General features: G+C 39.3%; 2 protein-coding genes across 2 annotated transcripts; both read left to right on the forward strand.

The window, feature by feature from the left end:
* The first annotated feature begins 822 nt into the window (after positions 1–822).
* On the forward strand, positions 823–7,278 carry LOC135236787 (extracellular calcium-sensing receptor-like). The gene is made up of 6 exons (XM_064303318.1): positions 823–1,040; positions 1,126–1,414; positions 1,713–2,546; positions 4,745–4,960; positions 5,889–6,012; positions 6,194–7,278. The coding sequence occupies exons 1-6, from the start codon at positions 823–825 to the stop codon at positions 7,096–7,098; spliced, it is 2,586 nt and encodes an 861-aa protein (XP_064159388.1). The 3' UTR covers positions 7,099–7,278.
* A 2,512-nt stretch (positions 7,279–9,790) lies between these two features.
* Positions 9,791–19,112, forward strand: LOC135236822 (extracellular calcium-sensing receptor-like). The gene is made up of 6 exons (XM_064303358.1): positions 9,791–10,013; positions 10,099–10,387; positions 10,686–11,513; positions 14,994–15,215; positions 17,864–17,987; positions 18,162–19,112. Exons 1-6 carry the CDS (start codon positions 9,796–9,798, stop codon positions 19,064–19,066), a joined length of 2,586 nt encoding a protein of 861 aa, XP_064159428.1. The 5' UTR covers positions 9,791–9,795; the 3' UTR covers positions 19,067–19,112.
* Positions 19,113–20,888: the final 1,776 nt, after the last annotated feature.

Here is a 20,888-nt window from a genome sequence, read left to right on the forward strand (position 1 = left end):
GACACACGCCCCATTCACTCATGCACTCATACCTATGGGCAATTTGAAGTCTCCAATTAGCCTTGCGTGTCTTTGGACTGTAGGAGAAAACTATCTGGAGGAAACCCACATGGATATGGGGAGAAAGAACATGCAATTATTATTAATATCATTATTATTATTGCACATTGTGCATGTCTCCCTCGCCCATTGCAGCATGCAGTGTATCCCCACAGCACACCTGTGGTGTGCAGCCAATTACTTTGCAAAAATATAAACAAGGTTTTCAACAAACATTTCAGAAAGATGCAAATTGCACCCTCTGCAGTTCAGCTCTGGAAAAATTAAGCGATCACTTCAATTTAAGAGGTTCACAACTTACGATTTTGTCTCTGTGTAAAATGAAACTGTTGGTTTTCTTTCATGAAATTTTAACTGCATTTGATTTTAATTCCAAACAATATTGTCATTATGTTGTATTGTATTGTTCTTATACATTGAATAATATAAAGTAAACAAGTCTATACCATTAATAAATAATAAAAATAATGTCTTTACTTAGGAAGGGTTCAGCAATCAATGTTGTGGAGTACCCGTGATTCTGAAAATATGGTGTGGTCTCTTAATTTTTCCCAGAGCTGTATTACTGAAATTACGGGACATTTTTGTGCAAGGTGTTTCATTTGAGCTCTGCACCTCAGCCTTGTTTTAATGGGATGAGCAGAAAGATGATGTCATCTAGTCTCCTGATGATCCTGAGGAGATACGGAACATAATGTAATGGGAGAATAAAAAGCTGCTCCTCATTCAGCACTGCAGTGTGTGAGACTAGCCTGGCCGAAGATGACTCCTCTGGTGATGTGGCTTCTATGTTACCCCTTATTTGTTGCCACTCCTGTTAACTTGAGCCCTGACCCAGCCTGTTCCCTGCTGGGCAACTTTGAGCCCAATTTCCACGCTGATGGAGACTTCATCATTGGAGGACTTTTCCCCATGCATTACAGAGTTGAGCCACCAGACCAGAACTTCACTTACAAACCAGCTGCTCCACGATGTCAGGGGTGAGTTCAGTGTTTTTTACAATAGTACATAACTGTTGCTTTTCCAACAGAGCCAAGTTACACTGTGCTGTTGGTCTTCGCACAGATTTGACCCCAGATCTTTCCGCTGGGCACAGACCATGAGGCTGGCTGTTGAGGAGATCAACCAGAGTCAGGACCTGCTGCCTAATGTCACTCTGGGATACAAGATATACGACTCATGTGCAACCCACGTGGCAGCACAGCGGGCAGTGCTGGCTGTTCTAAATGGACCAAGTGAATTTCATGCTGCTCTTTGTTTTGGTGCATCTCCTCTCCTGGCTGTGGTTGGAGATTCTGGGTCATCTCAGTCCATCGTTGTCTCGAGAACTCTACAGCCTTTCAGTATCCCAATGGTGCGTATCATGTTTGCAATAAGAAATTAGATTTCATCATTAAAATAAATGGATTGCTGAATCAAATAATACTATGAAATAGTTAACTGACCGGGCCATGCCACTCATATTTAAACCATGTTTGTTAATAGATATTATAAAAAACTGGAGGGGGAATGGAGTCTTACTGTTTATCTGATGAGGTTATGAATTCATTCACTATAATTAGGTGATATGAATACACTTGTTTGATTGCTTTATTTTCCGGAAAGTCATATTTGTATGTTAAATGGTGAATTTGCTCTACTTCATTTTTCAGATAAGTTATTTTTCAACCTGTTCCTGTTTCAGTAACCGAAGAGAATTCCCAACATTTTTTAGAGTTGTTCCTAGTGATGACTATCAGGTTAAAGCCATTGCTCATCTTCTGCAAAAATTTGGCTGGATGTGGGTTGGGTTGGTCACTGAAGATGATGACTATGCAAGATTTGCTGTGCAGGGACTATTGAAGGAATTTAAAAACACAGGTGTGTGCTTAGCATACCATGAAATAATACCTAAAGTGTACAATCAAAAAAGAGTACTTGAAATCCTTGATGTAATGAATCGCTCCACTGCAAGAGTGGTTATCAGCTTTGCTGGTGAAGGGGAGCTCTATCCCTTCTTTCAAGAATACATGGATCAGAATATCACAGGGATCCAGTGGATTGCCAGTGAAGCCTGGGTAACAGCCTCACTATTCACAGGCAGTGAGTTCTACCCATTTCTAGGTGGCACCATTGGGTTTGCCATTCGGCAGGGAAAGGTTGCAGGTCTCAGAGACTACCTGATGAGTGTGGACCCATTGAGATACCCCAGTAACCCCCTGGTACACGAGCTGTGGGGTGCCTTGTATGGTTGCTCTCTCTACCCCTCCAGCAGCAGGACCCAGGCCTCCTCCCAGCTGCCCCCCTGTTCAGGGCTGGAGCCCCTGAAGGAGCACCAATCTGCCTACCTGAACACCTCCAGCCCTCGTGTTTCCTACAATGTGTACAAAGCTGTGTACGCCATTGCTCACTCCCTGCACAACCTCATCAGCTGTAAGCCTGGGAAAGGGCCCTTCCATAACTCCTCATGTGCTGATGCCACAAACATTCACCCATGGCACGTAAGAGTTCACATTAAAAAGAATGCAAATTCTGCTTCAGATAATCAGTTATATGTTTTTTTGAGCGTCTTGTGCATTTTATTTTTATTTGAGAGAGACCACTCTCTGTAGAAATGTAGGTACTGTAGGTACTGTAGCCCGTCAATACTGTTAATGCTCCATGTATTTACCTATACTAATTTGCATGAGAAGTCGTGCATGAATTTTTCTTTGTCGTGATTTTCAAGACATTTACAGTTACATTTTTCTACTATAATCATCGGTTACAGTGCTGCTGGATACAGAATTCAAAGCACTGTTTAGTTAAAAAAAAAAAAAATTATATTAATTTTTTTTTTTAATTAATTATATATATTAATTATAAACTAGACAATTCCTGCAGAAATTGTGAAGTGTGGTTGCCGCCAACGCAAAGTCGACTTTGTGCTGAACAGAGCGAACAGTTTCTGTAGTATAAGCAGAGACAGAGTATTGTGTACATGCTATAACATCACGGCAACAAGTTTATTTGTGACACATATATTCAGAGCTAAATTATCCTTTCATCAAAACTTGAGATCTCAGTGTTTTACTTGCGGTATGCGGTGACGAGTGACGACGAATCATACAGCTAGCTGACATATTCAGACGGTCTTGGAAAAACCCTACGTCTACACTGCGTGATCGCACCATTTAAAAAAAGCAAGACAGGGCAAGGGAGATTAATTTGATTGACGTATGATTTAGCGCAAATTTGAGCTCATTTTAACCACACAACTAAAAACATTTAATTGGGCTGTAATTCAGAGTCTAATCTGTTATCTCTGAGACCAACTCATAGACAGAGTAGCCTATTACGTGTTAGCCGAGCCAAATTTCCAAGAACGAAAATGAGGCGAGAAATATGTCTTAAAATAGTTGCATTTTAATTCATTTTAAATACAGCTTCTGTGAATAAGTATCAGCTGGTAGCCAGTACTACTAGCTTCTGTTGCAGCAAGGGGTGCATCAACAACATGCAAGTGGAGTTGTGTACTTTAGCAAACGCGTTGGGGTGAGAAAGCTTTGTTTTCCCTGCTACAAGACTGAATGCGTAATGCAGCTCTAATGAGAACAAAGTTTCCTATACGCTGGGATATTAAACGGTGTTACAAAAGTAAAATTTGACATATTATACATAGTTAGAAAGCTTATTCTATCACCTGTTGGATCGATGAAGTGTAGATCAAGCCAGTTTGTACTACAAAGTTCGAGAACACCCAAAGCAACATGTGTGGTATTACAAGCTGACGTCTTTTTCTGGAGTAAGACCGGACCAGAAGCTGCTGCAGATGTTTTGTTGACGGCGTTGTTGCCCTTTTTAGTACAGTCTGGCTTGTTTGAGAATTTGTTTATTCAGTAGGTGAGAGCATAAGCTTTCTAACCATGTATAACAGGTCTAATTTTGGTTTTGGGATATCGTTTTATAGGTCATTAATTATTCATCAAACCATAACAAGGATGTTGTTGAGCCTTTTCACTTTAATGGCCGACACGATTCATTAGAAACGGTATACACAGAGCAAAATTTCATTTTGTGCTCATAGCCTAGTGTAGCTTACAGTCAATTCTGTCCAGATGGAATTATTTTTAATATCAACAAATAAATTTCAACATTCACATTTATTTTCACTTCCCAATAACAGGTTTAGATGAACTGAACTTGCTTAATGAACTTGCTTGAAAGTACATGTAGCCTATCTTGATTTGCCCCATACACAGCATGGTGAAGCTACTGGCATAGAGAAAAAAATGTCTAAAAAGTCAAAATTTGATAATGAAGCGCTTATGTAAAATGTTATCGGAACCGTCAGGATTGCTGAAAAATTTACGAAAATATGTCCCAGGTTGGAAAAAACAGGCTTTTAATGTCTGCTTCACACACTGTATTGTTTCCAGGCAGCTGACATTTTGGAAAAGACATAGCAGCAGCATTCCAATGCAGCTTGCACATGGAATGTGTCTCATTTCTTACATCATAAAACCGGAATACAGATTGGCCACAATAAAAATAAAGCTGCTAGTCACCGATCGCGTGTTCCGATCCATGGCCGAAGGATCAGTGCACCCCTAATATGTACACTAAGGTGATGAGGCTCTCTTCCTACATGACAGTGAGCATTACACTATTACTTTTATCCATTAAATGTATTTTTAATCACTGTTTCATCATGTAAAAGCTCCAGCAATATCTTCAAGAGGTTTCTTTCACCATTTCTGGAGAAGAAGTTGCCTTTGATGTTAAGGGGGATTCAATTCCATCATATGATCTGATCAATTGGCAAAGAGGCACAGCTGGGAAGATTGAGTTTAAGACCATTGGTCGGTATGATGGAGCACAGAATGCTGGGAAGGAGCTCTTCATCCAGGATGCAATCGTATGGACAGGCCATCAGACCGAGGCAAGCCACAAACAGTGTGTACAGTATATCACAACTATGAAAAAACTACACATATTTCACTCTCACGCATATAGTGCGCTGCATAATGTTTGGGAAGAAAAACATTTTTAAATTTTATTTGGGTCTGTACTTGACAGTTTTAGATTTGTAATTAAACAATTCACATGTGCTTAAAGTGCAGATTCTCTGTTTTTATTGAAGGGTATTTTATACATCTTCGCTTTACCTTGTAGAAATTACAGCATCTTTCATTCATAGTCCCCCCATTTCAGGGCACTATAATGTTTGGGACACATGGCTACATAGGTGTTTCTGATTAGTCAGGTGTGTTCAATTGCTTCTGTAATTCAGGTAGATTATGCAAGTACAAGAGAGCTTTCAGTATTTAGTCTTGATTCTAGGCATTTGACTGAATTTAGAGTCTGTTATTGATGTCTGCCAACATGGGGAGCAGAGTTGTGCCAATGATAGTCAAGGAAGTTATTATGACACTAGGAAATTAGGAAAAAAATAGTCAGAGACATAGGCCAAACCTTAGGCTAACCAATTAATGTGACAAATTCTTCCATTTGACTGGTGTAGGTTATTTGATGTTTTAAATCTGGTTCATACACTTATAAAAATGTGTAAAAATAACCCAATTCACTCTAGAATTACCATATTTCCACAGGGCACACACACACACAGACAGACACATATATAAGCAGTGACTTTACTGAGCCATTCTTGTATACTAAACAAATAGACATTGTGGCTTTCTTCTAACATTCTTTTTATTGGTAAATCTTACTCTGTCCATTTCCTTGTCAGAATATGGTATGATACACCTGGGTATATCAGCTAATAGACAGGTACAGGTCTGGAGGGACATTCACATGAAAAATTAATGTATTTTCAGTGATATCTGGCTGTGTTTTGTCTCATGCAGGTGTTGGTGTCTGTGTGCAGTGAGAGCTGTACTCCAGGAAGCCGGAAGGCTGTCCGTCGTGGGGAGCCTCTGTGCTGCTTTGACTGTGTACCATGTGACGATGGCAAGATCAGTAATAAGACAGGTGAGAGTTGCACTGATCATACTAAATCTCCCTCTGTAGTTTTGATCTGTACAACTATTTGCAGTTTTCATCTCCACAACATTTTTTGTAGCTCATACTCTTCTCTTACTTTAGATTAAAAATATTGCAAAACTATATTTTTTCATCAAAATTATATTTGTTTTTGCCTCTTTCTCTTCAGATTCAATAGATTGCACATCTTGTCCTGAAGATTACTGGTCTAATGCAGCCAGAACTGAATGCATACCCAAAGCGATTGAGTACCTTTCCCATGATGCAATGGGACTGACCCTGACTGTGATAGCTGTAGTGGGAGCCTGCCTCACCGTTGCTGTTTTGGCAGTATTCCTCTACCACAGGAACACTCCAATTGTCAAAGTCAACAACTCAGAGCTGAGCTTCTTCATCCTGCTCTCTCTGACTCTGTGTTTCCTGTGTGCGCTGGTGTTCATTGGAGAGCCTACATCATGGTCCTGCATGCTGCGCCATACTGCCTTCAGCATCACTTTCTCACTCTGCATCTCCTGTATCCTGGGGAAGACTCTGGTGGTGCTGGCTGCCTTTACAGCCACCAGGCCTGGAAACAACCTCATGAAATGGCTGGGACCCAAACAGCAGAGATTCATCATCTCTGCCTGCACCTTTATACAAGTGATAATCTGTGCAGTATGGCTGATCACTGCTCCCCCTTTCCCAAACAAAAACAGTCAGTACCACCGGTCCAGAATAATCTTGGAGTGTAGTGTGGGTTCTGAACAGGCCTTCTGGTGTGTTCTGGGATACATTGGTCTCCTGGCTTCACTGTGTTTTATTCTGGCCTTTCTGGCCAGGAAGTTGCCAGGCAATTTTAATGAGGCCAAATACATCACCTTCAGCATGCTGATCTTCTGTGCAGTGTGGCTCGCCTTTGTACCAGCTTATGTCACCTCACCTGGAAAGTTCACTGTAGCTGTGGAGATATTTGCAATTCTAGCATCTAGTTTTGGCCTACTGCTTTGCTTATTTGCTCCAAAATGCTACATCATTTTACTGAAGCCACAGAAAAATACCAAACAACATCTGATGAGGAAAGTTGTTACCAAATAGAACAATGATGTTTTATGTAATAAATAAACCTGTATTCCATATTTGGATTTAGTGACACACATTGAGATATTGCTGTGGAATTGTTTCCTACTGAGCACTATAATTTTGAACACATAAACAAGGTTCCTTGATGATTCCTGTCAGCATTTACAGTGCTGTTGAAGGAGCTCAAAAGCTGTACTTAAGGGTCGGGGATGGGGGGTGGGGCGGGGGTCGTAGAACCTCAGTTAACACCAATATTGCAACCATGCAACAGCAGCCAAATTGCACCTGAACATTCACAAATGTTTTTATTTTTGTATTTTGTTAGGCAAAGCAGAGGTAACTGATATTATAATGTCTACCCTTCAAAAGACAAACTAAATCAATATGATACAAAGATTGTGAAAAGGTCCTTATCACACAACAGGACATATGCGCCTGTGATGGGGCCTGTGTGTGTATGTGGCTTTGAACACAAAACAAACAAAAAAAGCAAATGACAGCTTACATCCTGGACACTTTAAATTTAGAGCTATTTCAGAAGGAAAATGGTACCAGAAAACCAACCTGCTATCAAATACCCAGAAGGGATTTTGCATTTTGGATTTGAAGCCAGGGGCCACTAGATTTTAAACCTAGACATTTGGCACATATAGCATTTTGAGAAAACATATTTGATTAAAATGCATCTTATTACAATATATGCAAGCAAATTAATATAGTTATTGTCTTACTGTATGAATACACTAAATATTGGTTCATGTTGTTGAAGAAAAGATAACCCACCTAAAAGTGCACTGACGATGTGAGGAAGCGGCTGACATCATATAAAGCAACTGACTATTTTCAAGCAAATAGTTATTGTGTGTTGTTTTTGATTATACTGTAGCACTAGATATGTGCAAATTGATTTGTCAAAAAGTTTATGAAAATCGCCAAAACATGTTTGACCTTCTATAGAAAGATTGGAAGAAAGTTATCTCGGCTATACACATGTCTGAGCATTAGATGCTGTCATTGCATGGCATTAGGTATCTTGCTGTCTCTTAATAGTCAACAAATATCATTTGGGAAATGTCATAACCATTGGACCATTTCATGTTATTGTACATTTCAGGCTGCATAGCCAGGTCAACTTAAAATCCGCCTTGTAAAATATCTGCATTGAGTGCAGATCTCTGAAGAGTCATTAAGTTAGAATTTACAATGCCATAAAAGAAGCACGTAACTTAGACAGAGCTTGGCCAGTTGTGTCTAATATATTATTTTACCCCATCAACTTTGCTTTGGTTCCAAAGAGCATTATGCAATGAGGTAGATTATTGCCAAACCACTCCATCAAAAGTATCTACTAAGGAAACTACTGACGTTCTTGCGGTGGTTGAGGAGGGAACTGTAAAGAACTCTTTAAAATTATTTAACTTTAAATGAGAACAGAGGATAGTTTCAATCAGCATTGTATGCATTATTATTATTATTATTATTTTTATTATTATTATTATATTTTTCCATCCATCTACTATCTGTACCCACTTATTCCTGGTCATAGCCATGTGAGGGGCTTCGGTGCTGGAGCCTATCCCAGCATGCAGTGGGCGAGAGGCAGACATACACCATGGACAGGTCACCAATCTCTCCCCCACACCTTTGATAAATGGAATTCATTTTCTTGATAAAAAGAGTTCTAACAAGTATTTATTATTATTTTTTATTTTTACATATCATTTTGAATTGGTCTGTGTATGTTTTTGTCTCATGAGATGTCTGTTCATTGTAGAAGGAAAAAAAATAGAATTGTAATGAGTGCCTTATTATTTGTAAATTTATCTACTGAATAATAATTTAAAAATGCAAGAAAAACAAAAACAAAAAAAAGGTCACCAATCTCTCACAGGACACACGCCCCATTCACTCATGCACTCATACCTATGGGCAATTTGAAGTCTCCAATTCGCCTTGCATGTCTTTGGACTGTAGGAGAAAACTATCTGGAGGAAACCCACATGGATATGGGGAGAAAGAACATGCAATTATTATTAATATCATTATTATTATTGCACATTGTGCATGTCTCCCTCGCCCATTGCAGCATGCAGTGTATCCCCACAGCACACCTGTGGTGTGCAGCCAATTACTTTGCAAAAATATAAACAAGGTTTTCAACAAACATTTCAGAAAGATGCAAATTGCACCCTCTGCAGTTCAGCTCTGGAAAAATTAAGCGATCACTTCAATTTAAGAGGTTCACAGCTTACGATTTTGTGTCTGTGTAAAATGAAACTGTTGGTTTTCTTTCATGAAATTTTAACTGCATTTGATTTTAATTCCAAACAATATTGTCATTATGTTGTATTGTATTGTTCTTATACATTGAATAATATAAAGTAAACAAGTCTATACCATTAATAAATAATAAAAAAATGTCTTTACTTAGGAAGGGTTCAGCAATCAATGTTGTGGAGTACCTGTGATTCTGAAAATATGGTGTGGTCTCTTAATTTTTCCCAGAGCTGTATTACTGAAATTACGGGAAATTAGTGTGCAAGGTGTTTCATTTGAGCTCTGCGCCTCAGCCTTGTTTTAATGGGATGAGCAGAAAGATGATGTCATCTAGTCTCCTGATGATCCTGAGGAGGTACGGAACATAATGTGATGAGAGAATAAAAAGCTGCTCCTCATTCAGCAGCACAGTGTGTGAGGCTAGCCTGGCCAAAGATGACTCCTCTGGTGATGTGGCTTCTTTGTTACCCCTTATCTGTTGCCACTCCTGTTAACTCGAGCCCTGACCCAGCCTGTTCCCTGCTGGGCAACTTTGAGCCCAATTTCCACGCTGATGGAGACTTCATCATTGGAGGACTTTTCCCCATGCATTACAGAGTTGAGCCACCAGACCAGAACTTCACTTACAAACCAGCTGCTCCACGATGTCAGGGGTGAGTTTAGTGTTTTTTACAATAGTACATAACTGTTGCTTTTCCAACAGAGCCAAGTTACACTGTGCTGTTGGTCTTCGCACAGATTTGACCCCAGATCTTTCCGCTGGGCACAGACCATGAGGCTGGCTGTTGAGGAGATCAACCAGAGTCAGGACCTGCTGCCTAATGTCACTCTGGGATACAAGATATACGACTCATGTGCAACCCACGTGGCAGCACAGCGGGCAGTGCTGGCTGTTCTAAATGGACCAAGTAAATTTCATGCTGCTCTTTGTTTTGGTGCATCTCCTCTCCTGGCTGTGGTTGGAGATTCTGGGTCATCTCAGTCCATCGTTGTCTCGAGAACTCTACAGCCTTTCAGTATCCCAATGGTGCGTATCATGTTTGCAATAAGAAATTAGATTTCATCATTAAAATAAATGGATTGCTGAATCAAATATTACTATGAAATAGTTAACTGACCGGGCCATGCCACTCATATTTAAACCATGTTTGTTAATAGATATTATAAAAAACTGGAGGGGGAATGGAGTCTTACTGTTTATCTGATGAGGTTATGAATTCATTCACTATAATTAGGTGATATGAATACACTTGTTTGATTGCTTTATTTTCCGGAAAGTCATATTTGTATGTTAAATGGTGAATTTGCTCTACTTCATTTTTCAGATAAGTTATTTTTCAACCTGTTCCTGTTTCAGTAACCGAAGAGAATTCCCAACATTTTTTAGAGTTGTTCCTAGTGATGACTATCAGGTGAAAGCCATTGCTCATCTTCTGCAAAAATTTGGCTGGATGTGGGTTGGGTTAGTCACTGAAGATGATGACTATGCAAGATTTGCTTTGCAGGGACTATTGAAAGAATTTAAAAACACAGGTGTGTGCTTAGCCTACCATGAAATAATACCTAAAGTGTACAATCAAAAAAGAGTACTTGAAATCCTTGATGTAATGAATCGCTCCACTGCAAGAGTGGTTATCAGCTTTGCTGGTGAAGCGGAGCTCTATCCCTTCTTTCAAGAATACATGGATCAGAATATCACAGGGATCCAGTGGATTGCCAGTGAAGCCTGGGTAACAGCCTCACTATTCACAGGCAGTGAGTTCTACCCATTTCTAGGTGGCACCATTGGGTTTGCCATTCGGCAGGGAAAGGTTGCAGGTCTCAGAGACTACCTGATGAGTGTGGACCCATTGAGATACCCCAGTAACCCCCTGGTACACGAGCTGTGGGGTGCCTTGTACGGTTGCTCTCTCTACTCTGCCAGCAGCAGGACCCAGGCCTCCTCCCAGCTGCCCCCCTGTTCAGGGCTGGAGCCCATGAAGGAGCACCAATCTGCCTACCTGAACACCTCCAGCCCTCGTGTTTCCTACAATGTGTACAAAGCTGTGTACGCCATTGCTCACTCCCTGCACAACCTCATCAGCTGTAAGCCTGGGAAAGGGCTCTTCCATAACTCCTCATGTGCTGATGCCACAAACATTCACCCATGGCAGGTAAGAGTTCACATTAAAAAGAATGCAAATTCTGCTTCATATAATCAGTCATATGTTTTTTTGAGCGTCTTGTGCATTTTATTTTTATTTGAGAGAGACCACTCTCTGTAGAAATTTAGGTACTGTAGGTACTGTAGCCCTTCAACACTGTTAATGCTCCATGTATTTACCTATACTAATTTGCATGAGAAGTTGTGCATGAATTTTTCTTTGACGTGATTTTCAAGACATTTACAGTTACATTTATCTACTATAATCATCGGTTACAGTGCTGCTGGATACAGAATTCAAAGCACTGCTTAGTTAAAAAAAAAAAAATTATATTAATTAAAAAAAAATTAATTATATATATTAATTATAAACTAGACAATTCCTGCAGAAATTGTGAAGTGTGGTTGCCGCCAACGCAAAGTCGACTTTGTGCTGAACAGAGGGAACAGTTTCTGTAGTATAAGCAGAGACAGAGTATTGTGTACATGATATAACATCACGGCAATGAGTTTATTTGCGACACATATATTCAGCGCTAAATTATCCTTTCATCAAAGCTTGAGATCTCAGTGTTTTACTTGCGGTATGCGGTGACGAGTGACGGCGAATCATACAGCTAGCTGGCATGTTCAGACGGTCTTGGAAAAACCCTACGTTTACACTGCGCGATCGCACCATTTTAAAAAAGCAAGACAGGGCAAGGGAGATTAATTTGATTGATGCATGATTTTGCACGAATTTCAGCTCATTTTAACCACACAACTAAAAACATTTAATTGAGCTTTAATTCAGAGTCTAATCTGTTATCTCTGAGACCAACTCATAGACAGAGTAGCCTATTACGTGTTAGCCGAGCCAAATTTCCAAGAACGAAAATGAGGCGAGAAATATGTATTAAAATAGTTGCAATTTAACTCATTTTAAATACAGCTTCTGTGAATAAGTATCGGCTGCTAGCCAGTACTACTAGCTTCTGTTGCAGCAAGGGGTGCATCAACAACATGCAAGTGGACTGAATGCGTAATGCAGCTCTAATGAGACCAAAGTTTCCAATACGCTGGGATATTAAACGGTGTTACAAAAGTAAAATTTGACATATTATACATAGTTAGAAAGCTTATTCTATCACCTGTTGGATCGATGAAGTGTAGATCAAGCCAGTTTGTACTACAAAGTTCGAGAACACCCAAAGCAACATGTGTGGTATTACAATCTGACGTTTTTTTCCTCTAGGAAGATCACATGACCTGCAGGGCTACAGAAGCTGTCTTGCACAACGTTTTGTGCGGTTTTCACTTCCGCACTATCAGAGCTATATCCATTCTGGTGTCTAATGTCTGCCAGGTGAAACCTCATTTGAACATACACAATCCCGTGGCATGTACACGTTTCGTCAAGGTTTTATCTGCATTGTGGTATGAAACATTTGAAGTTTACGAGTGTGTGTTTTCTGTAATTACGACGAAACGGGATTCGCATCTGGATTCTGAATTCCCAGTAGATAAAGCAGGTCAACACCTACTGCATCGCGTGTGCAAAGCCGACCAATTCTGTAACTTCATCTCTCACATATGTATGACGTCACATTCCCCATTCATTCTCTATGGGAAAAAATTGGCCATAAAAAGTCATATTTCTCAAAAACCGTGCAGCGAAACTTTCCACAAAGTGATAGCACAAGATTCCCAAGGAAGCCGCTTGACTAGAGGATGGTTGAAACGGGGGAGTCAAAAGGTGAAAAGAATATATGTGGATAGTAGTGTGATTGCCTAAGGCAACCACACTAATGATTGCCTAAGGCAACCACACTAAGTTTTTGTGTAATTATAAGGGGACATTTCTTCCAGATGTGTTGTACTTTATCATACTCAACACACCACAAGGCTGTGACTGTTCCCTTGCTTGCCGGACCTTTATTGACCATATAAATTATAGAGAATAATACAATATCATTTTATGCCCTTCACTGCAAAAAATGACATGTATTATTGTTGCAAAACCTCGACCAGAGATCATTGTTCAGGGTTGCCTTCCATCTGGCGTCCTCAATGGTTGAGCATGCAATCTTTAATGCTGTCTAAATTTAAATAATAGAGTACATCTGTAAAGCCTCTTAAAAGCTTTGTTGGGTTCATTGTGTTGTGATAGATATGTCACTCCTGATATGTGCCTGTTTAATTTCCAGTTGTAAATCCTTAGTTTCTTTTTCTGTGAGAGTAAGTGCAATCTTGTGTTTATCCATCATCCAGCCTCCTTGTGTATAACTGCCTGAAAGCTGGCTTCAGAGGTGAGATATATGTACTAGGGGTGCACCGATCATGAATTATTATTATTTTTTCAAAGCAACAGGTAATAAAGAAAACACAAGCTTGTTTATTTGCTCTATAGGTTGCCAATACATTCAGATACTTTTATTATTATTATTATTATTATTATTAGTATTATTAACAGCATTATTGTTATATTGTCATAGCCACACAGTGGAGTAGATCTGATTCAACGTGGCTGAATCTTTTCTCAACTGCTTCCAGAAGAGTGCATTTTCATAGCCTCATACTACGATCTTAGGAGACATTTCAGTGCAACGATGGATGGAATGACATCTGCCACAATTGCTGCGGAAGAATCAAATTCTCTAGTAAGCTCGTCAATAAGTGCAAGCAGAGTGACTGTGTTTTAGCTTTAACTTGGATTACCTTTATAAGATAATGCTGAAATCCAAATCCTGAACGTGTTGCACTAGCTAATTATTCATCAAACCATAACAAGGATGTTGTTGAGCCTTTTCACTTTGATGGCCGACACTATTCATTAGAAACGGAATACACAGAGCAAGATTTTATTTTGTGGTCATCGCCTAGTGTAGCTTACAGTCAATTCTGTCCAGATGGAATTATTTTTAATATCAACAAATAAATTTCAACATTCACATTTATTTTCACTTCCCAATAACAGGTTTAGATGAACTGAACTTGCTTAATGAACTTGCTTGAAAGTACATGTAGCCTATCTTGATTTGCCCCATACACAGCATGGTGAAGCTACTGGCATAGAGAAAAAAATGTCTAAAAAGCCAAAATTTGACAATGAAGCGCTTATGTAAAATGTTATCGGAACCGTCAGGATTGCTGAAAAATTTACGAAAATATGTCCCAGGTTGGAAAAAACAGGCTTTTAATGTCTGCTTCACACACTGTATTGTTTCCAGGCAGCTGACATTTTGGAAAAGACATAGCAGCAGCATTCCAATGCAGCTTGCACATGGAATGTGTCTCATTTCTTACATCATAAAACCGGAATACAGATTGGCCACAATAAAAATAAAGCTGCTAGTCACCGATCGCGTGTTCCGATCTATGGCCGAAGGATCAGTGCACCCCTAATATGTACACTAAGGTGATGAGGCTCTCTTCCTACATGACAGTGAGCATTACACTATTACTTTTATCCATTAAATGTATTTTTAATCACTGTTTCATCATGTAAAAGCTCCAGCAGTATCTTCAAGAGGTTTCTTTCACCATTTCTGGAGAAGAAGTTGCTTTTGATGTTAAGGGGGATTCAATTCCATCATATGATCTGATCAATTGGCAAAGAGGCACAGCTGGGAAGATTGAATTTAAGACCATTGGACTGTATGATGGAGCACAGAATGCTGGGAAGGAGCTCTTCATCCAGGATGCAATCGTATGGACAGGCCATCAGACCGAGGCAAGCCACAAACAGTGTGTACAGTATATCACAACTATGAAAAAACTACACATATTTCACTCTCACACATAATTTTATTTATTAATTTTATTTGGGTCTGTACTTGACAGTTTTAGATTTGTAATTAAACAATTCACATGTGCTTAAAGTGCAGATTCTTATTGAAGGGTATTTTATACATCTTCGCTTTACCTTGTAGAAATTACAGCATCTTTCATTCATAGTCTCCCCATTTCAGGGACACATGGCTACATAGGTGTTTCTGATTAGTCAGGTGTGTTCAATTGCTTCTGTAATTCAGGTAAATTATGCAAGTACAAGAGAGCTTTCAGTATTTAGTCTTGATTCTAGGCATTTGACTGCATTTAGAGTCTGTTATTGGTGTCTGTCAACATGGGGAGCAGAGTTGTGCCAATGATAGTCAAGGAAGTTATTATGACACTAGAAAATTAGAAAAAGAGACATAGGCTAAACCTTAGGCTAACCAATATCAACTGGAACATCATTAAGAGGAAAAAGAGCACTGGTGAGCAGAAGTCACAAAGAGCCCGGTAAGCCAAGGAAGAGCTCTACAGATGATGACTGAATATTTCTCACCATGATGAAGAGAAAACCCAAACAGCTGTCCAACACATTAGAAACACTCTTCAGAAGGAAGGCATGGATCTGTCAGTGACTACTGTCCGCAGAAGACTTCACAAACAGAAATATGACAACTACATTGCAAGAACAGTATGAACTGCATAAATAGGATTGCAAGGTTACAGCTTTCTAAGAAGCACCTAAAAGAGTCTGCAGAGTCCTGGAAAAAAAGTCTTGTGGATAATTAAGACCAATATTTCCTTTTATCAGATTGATGACGAGAGAGTTTGTTATTGGTGTTTGTCAGCATAAGGACCAGGATTGTGCCAATGAAGGTAAAGGAGGCCATTATGAGGCTGATAAATATGAAAAAAGCCAGACAAAGGCATGGGCCAAACCTTACCAAGGCTTACCAAAATCAACTGTTTGGAACATCATTAAGAGTAAAGATCGCACTGGTGAGCTCAGTAATCGCAAAGGACCTGGTATGCTGAGGAAATTGTAAAGTACAGAGACAAATAAAGAAAAAATATTTCTTGTCAAGTCCCAAACATTATATGTGTGTAGCTTGCTTATAGTTTGTGGACATTTGTCTCTGTTGCGTAAGTGTTTCATGTTTCAAGTTTGTCATCGGATTGGCTGTGTCCGTCTCTGGTTGCTCGGTTTGAAAAAAAAAAAAAAACACAACAGGGGAGACAAGCTCTTCAAACTTGTGCTTGGTGTTTTGTGTATAGTGATTACTTTGTTTGACTTCATGTATTTGACTATTTTTGTTTGATTCCCATGCCTGTCTAGCCCTTCTGGTTTGTTTGCTGATTAGATCTTGTGTACGACCACTGATTCGTTCTCAACCTCAGCTCTCGTGCTGCCTCTGCTCACCGTGTAGTGCCTTGCTTAGTTTGTGTGTTTCCAGCTGGACTACAAATCCCTCCATCAGGACACAACTTTGTTATTTTGCTTTATTTTTTTAAGTACTCTGGGTGGAGATTTTACACTCAGTTTGGTGTATGCTATTTGGACTTTTGGTTTCAGAATACAGACTAATTGTCAGAATATCAGCATTAAAAGCTGACCCGTGCCCAGGACCCTTTGAAGACTAGCCAAATTTTAGTTAGATTTGTACTGGCAAATATGGAACGGAGTTACTGGTCGGTTTGCAGTATGTTTCCTTTACCCTTTCCCCACTCATTTCCCTCATCATTCATCCTGTTACGGTCTGACCCTAGACCAGGTCGCAGCAATACACAGTGCCCTCCAAAGGTATCGCAATGGTAGTGTGAAATTTGTTATTTTTGATATTGACTTAAAGCATCTGGATTTGAGATCACTTTACATGTGGTTTCACCATTTTACAAAATGGCTGTTTATGAGTCCCCCCTTTTTCAGTTGTGCACAACTAAGTTAACAAATTAAATTTAAAATAAATCAAAGTAATGAAGTATAAAATGTGGTTGCATAGCCCTTAAATGCAATAAATGGATCAGCTGACAAATGTTCTATGACAAAAGAAGTGACAAGGGTGGTGTCTGTTTCTTTGCCTACTGTTACTATGAGGACAGGTATTTCTTGGACACATTTTTGATGTCATTATGTTCAGGTGTGACAGTATCTCACTTCCTCCTTTGTCACAAAATATGATTTATTTCTTGCCTTTATTTCAATAACATGTTTTTAATGTGACAAATTCTTCCATTTGACTGGTGTAGGCTATTTGATGTTTTAAATCTGGTTCATACAAAAATGTGTAAAAATAACACAATTCACTCTAGAATTACCATATTTTCGCAGGGCACACACACACACACACACACACACACACACACAGGCAGACACATATATAAGCAGTGACTTTAATGAGCCATTCTTGTATACTAAACAAATAGACATTGTGGCTTTCTTCTAACATTCTTTTTATTGGTAAATCTTGCTCTGTCCATTTCCTTGTCAGAATATGGTATGATACACCTGGATATATCAGCTAATAGACAGGTACAGGTCTGCAGGGACATTCACATGAAAGATTAATGTATTTTCAGTGATATCTGGCTGTGTTTTATCTCATGCAGGTGTTGGTGTCTGTGTGCAGTGAGAGCTGTACTCCAGGAAGCCGGAAGGCTGTCCGTCGTGGGGAGCCTCTGTGCTGCTTTGACTGTGTACCATGTGACGATGGCAAGATCAGTAATAAGACAGGTGAGAGTTGCAGTGATCATACTAAATCTCCCTCTGTAGTTTTGATCTGTACAACTATTTGCAGTTTTCATCTCCACAACATTTTTTGTAGCTGATACTCTTCTCTTACTCAAAATATTGCAAAACTATATTTTTTCATCAAAATTATATTTGTTTTTGCCTCTTTCTCTTCAGATTCAATAGATTGCACATCGTGTCCTGAAGATTACTGGTCCAATGCAGCCAGAACTGAATGCATACCCAAAGCGATTGAGTACCTCTCCTATGATTCAATGGGACTGACCCTGACTGTGATAGCTGTAGTTGGAGCCTGCCTCACCATCGCTGTTCTGGCAGTATTCCTCTACCACAGGAACACTCCGATTGTCAAAGTCAACAACTCAGAGCTGAGCTTCTTCATCCTGCTCTCTCTGACTCTGTGTTTCCTGTGTGCGCTGGTGTTCATTGGAGAGCCTACATCATGGTCCTGCATGCTGCGCCATACTGCCTTCAGCATCACTTTCTCACTCTGCATCTCCTGTATCCTGGGGAAGACTCTGGTAGTGCTGGCTGCCTTTACAGCCACCAGGCCTGGAAACAACCTCATGAAATGGCTGGGACCCAAACAGCAGAGATTTATCATCTCTGCCTGCACCTTTATACAAGTGATAATCTGTGCAGTATGGCTGATCACTGCTCCCCCTTTCCCAAACAAAAACACCCAGTACCACCGGTCCAGAATAATCCTGGAGTGTAGTGTGGGTTCTGAACAGGCCTTCTGGTGTGTTCTGGGATACATTGGTCTCCTGGCTTCACTGTGTTTTATTCTGGCCTTTCTGGCCAGGAAGTTGCCAGGCAATTTTAATGAGGCGAAATACATCACCTTCAGCATGCTGATCTTCTGTGCAGTGTGGCTCACCTTTGTACCAGCTTATGTCAGCTCACCAGGGAAATTCACTGTAGCCGTGGAGATATTTGCAATTCTAGCATCTAGTTTTGGGCTACTGCTGTGTCTGTTTGCTCCGAAATGTTACATAATTTTGCTGAAACCACAGAAAAATACCAAGCAACATCTGATGGGAAGGTTAACTAACAAATAAAACAATTACATTCCATATTTTGTGTAATATTTTTTTAATTCTATAGCTTTTTAAAATTTGTGTTGTAATATTTTCATTGTCTTCTTTGTGGCAATGGATTAAGTATTTGTGGCCTAATTGTCTACATAAACACTACAAAACAGCATCTAGATACGTTTGCATTAAATGAACTGCATTTATAGAGTCTTTCAGGGATTGCAAGAAATGTACAGTGGCTGAGGGGTGAATCAGGCTGAGCTGTAGTAGATATTTAGAAAACTCGTCAAATCTCAGCAAAACTAACTCAGCAAGCACAGGCACATATGGCATGATAGACTTTTGGGCCATAACTGACAGAATCGATCACGCAATTTCGCTGAAGGTCTCACTGACTCTCAATGGGGAGGAAGTGTCTTCTGGAACCTGCAGGAAAGCAAGACTACAATACCATTTAAGGCCAGAAAATTATACGCTTCAGTTTCTGGCATGGATTGCTCCCCACTGTAGTACCCATGTTCCAGCTCAGTTAGGATTGCCTAGTCCTTTTATTAATTATTATTATTATTATTATTATTATTACTATCCCACATTTAAAAAGTTTCCTGTGCGATGGTAAATGACAGAAACATTAGCTTTGGCAATCTCATCAGGTGGAAGGTACATGCCCATGTGATATAAACCCAAATTGGTCTCTAGATGGTACTATAATTAAAGAACCAATTTTTTTTTACATTTAAATAGCAATAAAAACCTTGTAACTGTATGTCCAATATTCACAGAAGCATAATTTCATGAATGAAAGTTTGTCTGGATACATTTTCTGCCATTTAGAATTCTTTTTAAAAACAGTTATGTTTTTTTTTTTTTTTGTTCGTGGGCCAATCTGCACCCAAACTGCTGTGCTTATTTTTTTGGCCAAAATAGACCAATGGACTCTAAACCAGCTCAGTCAGCCCAACAACATGGCCACCTTAACCAATGAAATATAGTGGGGCCTACAACAAAATTGGTTCCAACTGTGTAATGGGTTGTCCTATTATAATGGAATCTGGTGTCTATGTTAAAGGGGGTCCCCCCAATAGAGATATATAATTATATTCAAATCGATGTATGTATCATATACATATATCATACAAATTCATCAAAGATTGGCTGAATGGTGGCTGAATAACTTCTAAGTTGCTGCATGTAGTGGAAAATGAATCGGCAAATCAGTTCCATTGACTCCTTTGTGCTCTGAATTTTGAGTTGGAACTTTTTTACTTACTCACTTTAAGAAAAAGGAAAAGCAGGGGTTATTAGGCCAGCAGTGATTAAATGGGTTTTGATTGAAGGAGTAACATGAAAGATCTAGGTATCATAATTTGCCACAAATTTGAATGGAAGGAAATTCTAGCTATAATTTCAAGAAAGTTCAGTTTCTGTATTTCGCAGAGAAGCAAAAATGTTTTGATTTTTGTATTTCTGTGCTTCAAATGTTCTACAACAGTGTTGTGACTTATAAGTAGTGTATTATAACTTGCTGGTGGGCCAATCTGACTAAGGAGGATGTGAACAAACAGAAGAAGTTAAGAGAGCAAATTCTGTTATTTGCATCAAATAAGAAAATTCCAACTAAATTTTTCTTGATAGAATCCAATATAATGCAAAAATAATACTAATTAATTCTCTAATTATGTAGCAAAACAAATGAGTTGTTTTAGCATTTGGTATATTTCTCCCATTTGTAAAAAAAGAAGTTCAGTTCATCCCTGCTGTTGGGTAGACAGTGTCATGGAGAAATTTTGACAATTGTCACAAATGGTTCCACACCATGTTTAATTTTGAGGAGGAGGAGCTGGAA

Source organism: Anguilla rostrata, chromosome 12, assembly GCF_018555375.3.
Source record: "Anguilla rostrata isolate EN2019 chromosome 12, ASM1855537v3, whole genome shotgun sequence".
NCBI classification, from domain to species: domain Eukaryota; kingdom Metazoa; phylum Chordata; class Actinopteri; order Anguilliformes; family Anguillidae; genus Anguilla; species Anguilla rostrata.

What these genes read in the sequence shown, in the direction of transcription:
- LOC135236787 (XM_064303318.1), top strand. Translation starts at nt 823, where the DNA reads ATGACTCCTCTGGTGATGTGGCTTCTATGTTACCCCTTATTTGTTGCC. An exon ending in GCTGCTCCACGATGTCAGGG is followed by an intron (nt 1,041 to 1,125) that starts GTGAGTTCAGTG and finishes GTCTTCGCACAG; the next exon opens with ATTTGACCCCAGATCTTTCC. An exon ending in TTCACCCATGGCACGTAAGA is followed by an intron (nt 2,547 to 4,744) that starts GTTCACATTAAA and finishes TAAAAGCTCCAG; the next exon opens with CAATATCTTCAAGAGGTTTC.
- LOC135236822 (XM_064303358.1), top strand. Translation starts at nt 9,796, where the DNA reads ATGACTCCTCTGGTGATGTGGCTTCTTTGTTACCCCTTATCTGTTGCC. An exon ending in GCTGCTCCACGATGTCAGGG is followed by an intron (nt 10,014 to 10,098) that starts GTGAGTTTAGTG and finishes GTCTTCGCACAG; the next exon opens with ATTTGACCCCAGATCTTTCC. An exon ending in AGCCTTTCAGTATCCCAATG is followed by an intron (nt 10,388 to 10,685) that starts GTGCGTATCATG and finishes TTCATTTTTCAG; the next exon opens with ATAAGTTATTTTTCAACCTG.